The sequence below is a fragment of the Mus pahari genome, chromosome 8 (genome assembly GCF_900095145.1).
Source record: "Mus pahari chromosome 8, PAHARI_EIJ_v1.1, whole genome shotgun sequence".
Classification (NCBI taxonomy): Eukaryota; Metazoa; Chordata; class Mammalia; order Rodentia; family Muridae; genus Mus; species Mus pahari.
The window spans coordinates 106,184,662-106,197,435 of record NC_034597.1 but is presented as its reverse complement, the minus strand read 5'-3'; the positions used below and the strand labels follow the sequence as shown (position 1 = coordinate 106,197,435).

General features: G+C 38.8%; 1 protein-coding gene across 2 annotated transcripts in view; it reads left to right on the top strand.

The window, feature by feature from the left end:
* Positions 1 to 12,774, top strand: part of Uggt2 (UDP-glucose glycoprotein glucosyltransferase 2) — a 123,073-nt gene that overhangs the window by 7,308 nt on the left and 102,991 nt on the right. Inside the window, exons 3-7 of one of the 2 annotated variants that reach the window (XM_021203351.2) lie at positions 3,216 to 3,346; positions 3,783 to 3,895; positions 4,826 to 5,000; positions 7,803 to 7,899; positions 10,845 to 10,917. In XM_021203351.2, the coding sequence (XP_021059010.1) occupies positions 3,216 to 3,346; positions 3,783 to 3,895; positions 4,826 to 5,000; positions 7,803 to 7,899; positions 10,845 to 10,917 (589 nt within the window). Of the gene's footprint in view, positions 1 to 3,215; positions 3,347 to 3,782; positions 3,896 to 4,825; positions 5,001 to 7,802; positions 7,900 to 10,844; positions 10,918 to 12,774 lie in introns of those variants that run through there. The other variant, XM_029541886.1, reaches the window with a different exon arrangement.

The following is a 12,774-nucleotide window of genomic DNA, read 5'->3' as shown; positions in this document are numbered from 1 at the left end:
AGCTGATGCAGAGGCCATGGAGGGATGTTCTTTACTGGCTTGCTTTCCCTGGCTTGCTCAGCCTGCTCTCTTATAGAACCAAGACCACCAGCCCAGGGTTGGTCCCACCCACAAGGGGACCTCCCTCTTGATCACTAATTGAGAAAATGCCTTACAGCTGGATCTCATGGAGGCATTTCCCTATCTGAAGCTCTATTCTCTGTGATAACTCTACCCTGTGTCAAGTTGACACAAAACTAGCCAGTACACTTCCCTTCATGAAGGACTGTGATCAGAACATATAAACTGAAATAAACCATTTCCTACTTTGCTTTGGTCATTGTGTTTTATCATAGCAATAAAAATGCTAAGAATCTATTGTAAGCATTTGTTTCTAAGATATAAAACCTGTAGGAAAATTCACATAATTAGTAATTTTTGCATATTAAAGAAAAAATCAAAATTCCTGGGTTACTTACCTTAATTTCTTTGATAAGCTATTAGTTTTGCAGTGGGATTGTCTTTCTTGTTTTAGGAGCTTTATGGCTACAGCAGAAGTGAGGAACATACAGAGATTTCTCCTGTGTCCTCCACTCACTCACATGACGAGCCTCCTTACTCGGCTCCTCACCCAAGTCCACTCACACAGTAGTATCATTTAAAGTCTGTTGCTTAGACTGTAGTGTTGTACATTCTGTGAGTTTGGACAAATGTTTACTGGCCTTGCTGCAATTTTATTGCTTGTGTATTTTGCTTTTAAGCTCTTAACGATATTTCCAAGAATTACCCTTAAAAAGTCAGATAATGTGTTTTCATATCATTATCCTTTTATATATGCCAAAATGTGTATATCTATTAACATGTATATCTATATCTATATATCTATATTATAATATATTAGAGAATATAAAAATGTTGAGGCCATTGAATCTAGGCAATAGCCACAGAAACTATAGGGCTAGTTATTCTAAAGGAAAGATTGTGTTTTTATTTTGAAATAAAATAGACGATATGAATGTAGAGTCCCATAAAAGCTAAGTCTTTAACCATATAAACACAGAAAACTTTTTATTAAATGGTTTAATTTTTACTCAAATGTAAATGGAAAATAATTAGTTTTAAGTATTCATTTGTTGCACAGTCTGTTTGGCTTAAGCAACTTTGAAGCTTAGCAGTTCTTGACTTAGATTCTAAAAATAAGGAGATCAGATAAACTTTTGATAGTATTTTAGGTAAAATACTTGTAAAACATAGACATTTTTACTAAACTTATTTAATATACTTTACAACCCAATATCAGCCCTTCCTCTCCTCGCAGTACTCCTTTATGCAGGTCCTTCCCCAATTCCACCTTCCCTTTTCTTTTGAGAAGGATACCCCCCCCATTAGGGTGTCCACCCACCCCCTCCTCACCCCCATCCCTGCACATCAAGTCACTGCAGGACTAGGTGCATTCTCTCCCATTGAGACCAGATAAGGCTGCCCGTTTAGGGGCACAGGATCCGTAGGCAGGCAGGCAGGCAGGCAGCAGGCTTGAACAGCGCCTGCTCCAGTAGTTTAGGAAACCCACATGAAGACTAAGCTGCTCATCTGCTGCATATGTGCAGGGGGCCTAGGTAAAGCCTGAGCTCACTCTTTGGTTAGTTATTCAGCCTCTAGGAGCCCCCAAGGATCCAGGTTAGTTGACTCTATTGGTATTCCTGTGGAGTCCCTGACCTCTTTGGGCCCCTCAGGGTTAACTTTCCTGAAAAGCATTATTTAATAATCATTATGTTTGTATGAAGAGGCTCTGCATAAATGATGGTAGCACAGGGATGAGTAACCATGGTGGATTCACTCAATACTTCATGATGTGGTGGAGGCAGCAAGCCAGCTGTGCACACTAAGACAGGGTGAGTGTCAGGCATTTTTGCATGCTGTGAGGACACAGAAGGCAGCCTGGGCAATGCTTGGAGCACAGACTTGTAACATCTTCTAGATGTGACTGCTTTTTATCCAGGACATTTTTACATGATGCCAAACATGTGGGCATGCAAAATAGGTATAGAACCAAAGAACCAAATGTTTAACCAATAATAAGTCAAAGGCAATTGATTTCAAAACAAATTAGGCCTACAAATAATTTTACCATTTATTAAAGATGAAAGCTAACTTGAAATTGAGTTTTACCAGTGAAATTGGGTGTGTTGTCTAACATATGATCCATACATATGTAAATTTGTTACTTACATGCCAAAGAATGAGAGTAAGAAAATATTTAAGTTTTAGAACTAGGGGAATTGCTCAGTTAGTAAAGCCTCTTTCTGCTGAAGCATGAGAACCCAGGTTTGATTCCAAAACCCGTGTGAAAAAGAAGCCTGTGTTGTGTTATAATCTCAAAGACAGGAGGACCCCCTGACTTCCTGGCTAGCCAGCAGAGCCTGCTTAGTGAGGTCAAGGACTCTGAGAGACCTTGTTTCAGAACAAGGATGGATGGTAACTGAGGAGTGAAGCTGGAGGCTCCTGATGCCTCTGATTGCTACGTGTTTGCATGCATGCATACACAGACATACAAACATTGTATTTGGTAACTAAGCCATTACATGTCTGTAAGTGCATAAAATGTGTGCTACAAACACTTCAGTTCCTAATCCTCAGTAGCCTAGAATCTCAGCTGACTGTTTCAGGATGCGTTCATTGCCATTGCCTGGGTGCTCAGAGCATGGTAGAAGTATGGAGGCAAGCATTAACACTTTGAAGACATTAAAGATTGAAGAGAACGAGGCAATGGCTGACTGTATTGGCATAAATGTATGGTTTATTAGGTTCTAATAGACAAAACTTGAGTTCATGATGAAAGTCACACTTGAGGTGTGTATCTTGGAGTGTTGTTGACATGCTGACTATACTGGCTCACTGAACCACATGGTGTACGTCCTTTCTTACCAGTGGTGGTCAGCTTGCTTTACTGCCCGCCAGTCTTTTTCAGCTGCAGATTGGATCTGTAACTCATCTGGGTAGTAACCCACACGTTGGAATATTTTGAAGTACATCTTCCCAGTAGACTTTAATGGCAAGATTATTTTAAAATTATCTTGTTAGTTGCTCAGAAAACACTGAAATAGACACAATAATGTTTTCTGTAGCAGCTTACCCAAACTTAAAATATGATGATTTGGCATTGATTCAGTTGGTTCTGTAGGTGGGGTGTGCCAGGAAACTGAATGCGAAATGCTAATGTCTTTCTCTCTTTGTAGAATCAGATTATTCCTACTACAACCTAATCCTGAAGAAAGCTGGACAGTTCTTAGACAATATACACATCAATCTCCTAAAGTTTGCCTTCTCTATAAGGGCATACTCTCCAGCCATTCAGATGTTCCAACAGGTAAAAATACCCAAGCATCACTTAATGAAGATGCATATCATGATTTATGTTAAGCTACTTAAAGTGAATTATTGATTGAAAACAAATGTATATTTTATTCCATAATATGTTATCTTATTACCATTTCTGTCATTGATTGTGGTTGAAAAAAGAAATATAATCTACTTGGAGTTAGGAAACTATGAGGACACATTGCCAGTAAAACTGCTTATAATAAAACTTTTATAGAATTCAGAACAACTTAAATGCATGTGTCTCCTGAGACAAGGTTTATTCTGTTACTTATTGCTTAAATTCTACTCAGAAAATAATTTACCTTAATTAGAACAGTAACTTCATAGTAAAAGATCAGTTATTCCAACTAAAGTAGCATTTGAGTTTTAGGGTTATATCCTAATGATGAGCTATTGTAACATCATCATCTTTGGGGTTATAGATTGCTGCTGCTGAGCCACCTCCAGAGGGATGTACTGCATTTGTGGTTATACATACGAAGTATACCTGTAAAATTAATGAAATTAAAAAGTTGCTGAATAAGGCTGTTTCAAGGTAAAGTATTGTGGGGAGAATCAAGAGAAGTGATTTGTGGGGAAGAGAGTTGGAATAGAAATTTTAATATTCTAAGATATTGGACAAAGTTATCCGATCCTGTTTGTATCCGTGTTTGTATGAAGCTTTTTATGTCTTTTAGCCCATTTTAAGAATAAGAAAAAAACTATGTTGCAAGTAATTTTGAGGAAGTTTTTTATTATCACTGCTTGAGGAGGAGTCTGCCATCCCTTACTTCCTTGCACATTTATCAGACACTGTGTAAATGTCTATATTTCTGTGTAAGGAAAGCTTGCCAAACATAGTAGGTTAAAGCAATGATTACTTTCTATGGAACCTGAGCCCCCTTTTCACCTAGTATCATCCTGTTTGTGCCTCAGAGACTGAAAGGGGTATGTAAGTGATGGTAACTAGCCTTACTTGTGAAGGTAGAATTTACTAGAAAGTGTAAATAATCCATCATGTGCCTGGGAAATAAGTTGTCAGAACTGTTTGGAGTGGTTTTACGAGCCTACAGAACTCCCATGCTTCCCGAACCTGTCCATCTGTCCATCTGTCCACCTGTCCACCTGTCTGTAAGAAGCTCATTCATAGTTCTTAGTATTAAATGCTAATTTTTAATGAAGATATCCTTTAGTATGGCCTTTTACATATTTGGAAACTGTTTTTAGGGAATATGAACTGTAGTGAAAGTAATTCTAATAAATATAATTTTAACTGATTAAAATGCCCATACTGGAAACTAAAGCATTTTTAATAACCAGTTTTGAATAAACCAAATTTCTTCTTTTTATTTTTACTTTCCTATTTCTATAGTTATTGACATTATGAATTCTTTGGTAGCAGAAAATATCAAGTATCAAGGTGTATATCCAATACACTTGTTGACTCTCACTTCCTTTGAAAGTTTGTATTTTGTTTTTATTTTAGGCCCAGGCCTTACCTATTTGAAAGAGATCATAAGTTTCCCACAGGCAGTGAGAACTTACCAGTGATTATTCTCTATGCAGAAATTGGTACAAGAGCATTTGCTGAATTTCATAGAGTATTGTCTAAGAAATCAAAAAATGGTAAAATCCTGTATGTTCTCCGCCACTATATCCAGGTACATCTTTGCATTGTTTTTTTGTTTGGTTTACTAATATTAGTAATTTGTGGTTTTCTCTTCTTTTCTGACCCAGACTAAAGGTTTACCAATTTTATTCATCTTTTGTATAGAAGCCACTTTGGTTTCTTGATTGTTTTGGTTTCTGTGACCTTTCCATCCCGGCAGCATTCTGGTCCAATAGCTGCTGCTCCTTCCCTGTATCTTTTTAGAGTTTAGTTTTCTTATGCACAGCCGGCTTCTTAGTGACCCATGGGTGCCATGTTTCAAGCTTTTTCCTTTGTTGCTGCTGTAACATTTACTGTTAAACATTTATAAGAACTGTTGAAGCTGACAACAGTTGAAGCGTAGGCCTTTTCAGAACATCTTACTGGAGGAGAGATATGAACGGAACCTGGCTGCTTCAACCATTCCTTTCCTGTCTCAGGATGCTGGTCCTCAAAGAACGCTTCAGTTATTCTAAGAATTACATTTAAAATCAGGGTGGCAGCTGTGGTCACAGGCCATCCGGAGGCATGCCTAGTTCGTTGTGTATTTATTACTGAAAAGTCTTTCCAGTCTCCTCTCTAGTCTCAATTTTTAAATTTTATTGTATGATTTTAGTGAAATCCCTGCTATTTACTAGAAATGAGAAAATCTTGTTAAATAATCTTAAAATTTTTGGTAAACTAGAATATAGATATTTTAAATATCTACAATCCATACAAAGATTAAAATACACAGCAGAAGCTTAGATCCATTGAATGCATATGTGTTTTGTAAATATTAACATACTTAAGTCATTGGTTCATGTGCCTCTAGGCCAAGCATTATTTACAAAGCAGTAAGATAGAAACAGTTCCTTTTTCAGAAACCTACATTTAGTGGCAGGTGGTGAGGAACCTATAGTACCTTGTGTAAGTGTTTCAATAGAAATAGGAAGTTAGGAGAGGATCAAGTGATGGGAGTAGAGTGTGCGGACCACACATTCTATAGAGCTGATTCCTTTAAACCCACAGTTCTCCATCGCTTTCCTTACTTTGCCATAATAGCATCAGCACATTATGCATGTAGCTCTCTCCTGGGTGGACCAGCCAGAGATAGGAGGCACATTAGCAGAAACTGGATGTAGAAGATAAAAGTATATACTCATCTTAAGTTCACCAAGGGATACTAATATGTCCCCTAGAGGATATGCCCATCTGTTGAATCTCTGTCTTAAATACTCTTTGGAGAATATAAACAAAAATATACTTCTACTGGATCATATTGTCCATGAGGATGCTTTGTACCATTAAATAATAACCTTCTACTTAATGAATGGTACCGTCTAAGCTCACAGTAGCTGTCGTGTAAATCGATCAACATGTGATTTTAATGAAAATTGACTTCCTTATGCTTCTTTTTGACCAGATGCCTTTTTGAGAGAGAAGAAGAGATAGGAAGATTTATCTTACCTCTTTTGGCCTACAAGTGCTTCAGTTTACACATCAGGCTTATTAAACCACAATTCAATTTGATTTTAATACCGTTCAAAAGAAGAAAGTACACAGAAATTTAATAAACATTTTTCTTTTATTATGCAGGAGCCAATAACTTTGTAATACTGATAATAGAAACTGGTCATGTGGAATTGTATTTCCTTCATGAACTCCGACAAGATCTGTGGCCTTACAATTTCTGTTTCCCAACCCCCCAGCTGCCGTGTTGTTTTGGGGTAGCTGTATGTAACTGAACACTCTTGAAACCATTTCAGCTTTTTCCTCTCAGAGCATTTGTAAATGACTCAGTCTCTACATGCTTTCGTTGCGTCATTCCTGAGTTAAATTTTAGTGTAAGCAGCGGTTTTAAGTGCTGTGTATCCAAAGGTCATTCATACATGTTCTGATTTGGAAATAAAAAAGGCCAGGAGATAGGTGCTCTGCTAATATACTTGATTTTAAGCCTTAGAAAAGCATTAGGGAAGATGAAAGGGGTATGCAGGCATATCGAGCTGTCGCTGTGCACATTGCGTTAGGCAAAGCACATGACCGCTTTTAAGAATGTGGTGCATGCAGACTAATTAAAACTAGCCTCCTACCTGGAATAACTAACCCATGCCCCATGCTGGTGGCTGTAGCTCACCAGCAGAGTTTCAGTTGGGATGAAGGAAACTTAGAGTTCCTTCTAACAACCATATGTATTCATCTGTGTTGCCTCTTGCAGAATGAAGCATGATTTGCCTTGCTTATTGAAGGAATCTCTAGAGATACATTTTCTATTTGCCCCTTCCCAGAAGAAAACTAGCTACCAAAAGCCTGATAATATGAGTATTACAGATAGGCCATTAATTTGTGGCATTTGTAATACTTTATTCATTAAGAGATCTGAAAAAAGATCTGAGCAGGGTTTCCAAAGTACTAAGCACTGAGTGCTTTGTTGTCTGTCTGTCTGTCTGTCTGGTTTCAACGTTTCATTGTTTATTTTTGCTCACTCTCTGGCTGTCCTGGAACTAGCTACCTAACGAATGAGAAGCAAACGAGACTGAAGAATCAAGCTAACTTTCTATTAGGAACGTGTCCTCAACAAAATTCTGGCTCTTTGATAGACTGTATGCAGAGAATATAAGTGTTCCCCCAAATTATAATAACATTTCCAGTGGCTAAAAGCTTTTTGTCTTGGGAGGGGGCATGCACGCGCACACACACACACACACACACATGTGTCTCCAGTATTAGTGATTTGCTGTAGTATCCTAATATGGCATGGTGCAGTTATATAAATGTAAAGCAAGATACTTAACTAAATGTTTCTTCTTTTTCTAAAATAAATATATCTGAACAGAAACCAAGCTCAAGAAAAATGTACTTATCTGGCTATGGTGTGGAGCTAGCAATTAAAGATACAGAATACAAAGCATTGGATGATACCCAAATTAAAAGTAAGGTTTTAACTGTTTAAATAAGACTTCTTTTGTGTTCATTGATATTTTTATTAATATATATACAATGTATTTTGTCATGCTCATCTCCCCTCTTTCCCCAGCACCCATTCCTCTTAACTCGACAACATCTGTTGCTTTTTGTTTATAACCCACTGTGTCCATCTGTTAGCACCTCCCACATGCACATGTGTAATTATTTTAGTATAAATGTAAGCAGTGAATTAATCCAGTGGCTTATGCTAGTTCCCAATAACCACACAGAGAAATCAAGATTTATTTCAAGATATACCTCAATATCATCCTGAGTGAGGTAACCCAATCACAGAAGAAGTCACTTGATATGCACTCACTGATAAGTGGGTATTAGCCCAGAAACTTAGAATATCCAAGATACAATTTGCAAAACACAAAAAAATCAAGAAGGAAGACCAAAGTGTGGATACTTAATTCCTCCTTAGAATAGGGAACAAAACACCTATGGAAGGTGTTACAGAGACAAAGTTTGGAGCTAAGATGAAAGGATGGACCACCCAGAGACTGCCCAACCTGGGGATCCATCCCATAATCAGCCACCAAACCCAGACACTATTGCATATGTCAGCAAGATTTTGCTTAAAGGACCCTGATATAGCTGTCTCGTGTGAGGCTATGCCCGTGCCTGGCAAATACAGAAGTGGATGCTCACAGTCAGCTATTGGATGGAACACAGGACCCCCAGTTGAGGAGCTAGAGAAAGTACCCAAGGAGCTGAAGGGGTCTGCAACCTGATAGGTGGAACAACCATATGAACTAACCAGTACCCCCAGAGCTCGTGTCTCTAGCTGCATATGTAGCAGAAGATGGCCTAGTCGGCCATCACTGGGAAGAGAAGCCCCTTGGTCTTGCAAACTTTATATGCCCCATACAGGGGAATGCCAGGGCCAAGAAGTGGGAGTGGGTGGGTAAGGGAGCAGGGGCAGGGGGAGGGTATAAGGAACTTTCAGGATAGCATTTGAAATGTAAATCAAGAAAATATCTAATACATTTTTTTAAGTATATATAATTAGCATCAAAAAATTGTTGAGCGGCTAAATGATCTATCTTAACCTTTTATACTAATCTGGCTACCTTCCATCCCATCCCAATAATACTTAGACATTTGCTCCAGGTGTGTTTCCACAATCTCTCTCCTGACCCTTTCCTCATGGGTCCAGGTCCTGGCAGATCTGAATCTGGATCTCTCTTGCTCGCACTCTTGCCCTCTCAGGTGGTGGACATCCCACACTGTTCTCTATTCTGCCAGCCATAGGATGATCAGCATTTATTGGCAAGGCAGAGAATAAATTCTAAGAACTGTTAACACAAACTTGAGACAGGAGATTCTTGATATAAATATATAAAATTACAATGATGTGTTCAGATAGAAACAAGCTTTAAGGGCAGAGCTATCAGCATTTGAGTAACACAAGGGTAAACTTTGCAGTGTACAAAAACGTTATGCCTGCACACGTGAGTGTGATGTCATCTGCTAGGGAATGGTAGACAACTTACTAACAGTCATTCCCCCTTAAAGAAAAGTGACCATCACTCAGCAAGCCATCCATCACAAAGAGCTGTGAGCTCGGGGTGAGACGTGCTGGCACATCTGACTAGCTTCCTCTTGTATGGGTGACTACAGGCTCCGTAGAGTTCCTGTGTGTGACAGCCATGTCCTGTTCAGAGCTGAGGGTTCCTAGCACTCCTCATCTGCAGCTCTTACAGTCTTCCCTCCCCCGCTCGACACTGTTTACTGCACCTTGAATTGGAGGTGTGTTGATACAGATATTTCATCTGTGACAGAGCACTCAGGACATTCTTTAAAAAACAAAACACTAAAAATAAAACTTGGTTAGTTTTTTTGGGAATTCCATGGACCATGCTTTGATTATATTCATCTCATTCCCCAACTCTTGCAGACACACACCTCCTTGTCTATGCACCCCAGTTGTGTTCTCTTTAAAGCAGAAGAGGAAGAACAGTGTGCATTCCCAGGCATTCTGAATGTATGACCGTCTACTAGAATAGCATCCACTTACACCCTTCAAGAAAACTGACCGTCACTTCCCAGCAGCTGACTGCCGGGGTCTCCTCATCTGGGAGAGTTAGAGTTTCTCTCTGTTCAGGGTCTGCTTGTCCCTTTCCAACCCACACATTTCTGTGCCTTTGCTCGGAGACGCTTCGCTTACTTTACTAACGTTATCTGTCTTCCTCATTTCCCATCGAATGTGGTATTTACCATTAGTGTCTTTCCTGGTATCTATCCCAGCAGAAATCACGGGAGACAACAAATTTGATTGTATCTGGTGATTGAGTGCAGCCGATACTTTGCTAGCACATGACTAAATCCGAGTGAGCGTCTTGCATTTCTGCGTAGAGTCGGCACGCAGAGCTTCCACAGACAGGAGAGAGCATAACTGCCCTGTGTAATACGAGATGAAGGGCAAGCCCTTACAGCCACCCTCATTCCACCCCAGCACTGTTTGGTAGAAGATAGGAAATGAGGATTACATAATATACCATTGTTTTTGAGAGGTCATAGTGTCGTTCTAAAGATTCCTTGACTATCTTTAAGATTGCTTGAATTGTGCAAAAACTCACAATTATTAGGGTATGGATCTAACATGAGACCTGAAAGCATAAACCATGATTTTCTGTGGGTCCTATTTCTTATCATTTTTGGCATATAAAATAGAAAGTTGCTACAAAGTAATTTATATAACATTCATTGTAGTTATGAAGTATGTAATGATCTAAGCCCATTTTTAAAAAGTACATACTCATTTAGGATTATAGTAAATTCACATGCATATGTTAACCTTGTGCATGAAAGAAATGTGCATGAAAGAAAACAAATAGAATTTATTATATTGAGAGTTTCGTGTTCATTTCTCAGCCTACAAATGCTTATTTTTCCTTTAATGTAGCTACGACTGATACTGCTATAGAAAATGAGACTGAAGCAGATGAAGTTCAAGGATTTCTTTTTGGGAAACTGAAGTAAGTCTGAATAGAAATGCAATTGGTTTTATTTTGTACATTTGCTTTGAAAGTAGTTTATTTGATATGCAATGTTGGCACGTGCTCTTTTTATATATATGCACTGTCTTAGTTTTCAGTTTCTAGCATTGGGATAAAATACCATGTCAAAAGCAATGTAGGCAGGAAAGGGTTTATTAGGCCTGTGCTTCCACATCACCGTTCATCACTGAAGGAGGTCAGGACAGGAACTCAAACAGGGCAGGAACCTGGAGGCAGGATGCAGAGAACATGGAGGGGTGCTGCCTACTGGCTTGCTCTCCATGGCTTGCTCAGCCTGCTTTCTTGTAGATCCCAGGACCACCAGCCTAGGGACAGAACCACCCACAATGGGCTGAGTCCTCCCCCACTAATCACTGATTTAAAAAAAAAAATCCTTACATCTGGATTTTATAGTTATTTTCTTAATTGAGGCTCCCTCCTCTCAGATGACTCTAGTTTGTGTCAATTTGACATAAAACTAGCAAGGACACATACAATTTTATATGCACACCATTGTGTTTATTTATTAAATTACAGACAGTTAATATCAAAAAGGAAGAGAAAGCAGACAACGACAAGAAACGTCAAAGCACGCCCCGTGACACACCTCCTCCAGCCAGGCCATACCTACGCAAGCCAGCCCTCACCTCACCTCCTAATCCCTCTCAAGGAGTGGCACTCCCTGGTGACTAAGCATTCAAATATATGAGCCTATGGGGGACATTCTTGTTCTCACCACCACACCCACTATTCATGTGCACCCTGTGGTGCTGTGTCCTTCTGAATTACAGTTGTTACACACTTCAATGTATGTATGTACATATATTTGTAAGTATGACTGCATACAAAGATTTGAAGCATAAAGGCTATATTGTAATAATGTATTATTAAACAACAGTTTGTAATAATTAACACTGTATGAATGTTTATTACAAATGAAGACAAGAGAGGCTTGGGCAGTGCCTCGGTGGGTAAGGATTGCTCACTGTCCGAGCCTGAGGACCTGAATTGCAATCCCATTTTACCCATGGAAAAAGCCAGGCATGCCCACCCAGGCTTTCTGTGGCCCCAGTGCTGTGGGGGCAGGGGTAATGAGTACTGGGTCTAACCGGCTGTCAGCCTAGGCCCAGGTCAAGACAGAGAACTTGTCGAGGAGTAAGGCAGACTGAAAGAGCAAAAGATGTAATGTCTTTGTGGCCTCTATATGTGTGTACCCTCGCACACATGTGTTTAATGTGTATATACCACACATGTATGCTCTACCCCACACATGTGCAAAAATAACTTTAAAAATAAATGTTCTATTAATAATGTGAGCCAATAACTTAAAATAGTTTATACTACTTGACAGAGTTAATGGTTTGCAAAAATCATGAATAATCTTGAAGAAACTTATGTCCTATATGAGAATATTTTACCCAAATCTTCTTGTCCTATATCCCTTTTAACATCTAGTTTTAATTTTTATGTTAATATATTTGTACAAGTAGCCTTTCAATAATTAAAAATGGGCCTCTCTGTTTTTTTTTTGAAGATGAAGAATAGACTGGAAAGTCCTCTGTGTATTCCCATGCATAAAGTTAGCCATAATGTTATGTGTGCATACTTTTAACACAAGAAGGGGAAATTTTGTGAGTCTTGTATGTAGGCAAAATTAAAAGAATATTTTTAATAACACTATTAGCTCCTAATATTACAAATATACTTAAGACACTGAAGTTGCTAATCTTGTTGACTAAGATACATGCTGTGTATCTTTTACAGGTCATGTTATAATTAAGAATCCATTCCTCCACATTTTTTGTTTTATGTATTTTTAAAAGACACACACACAAA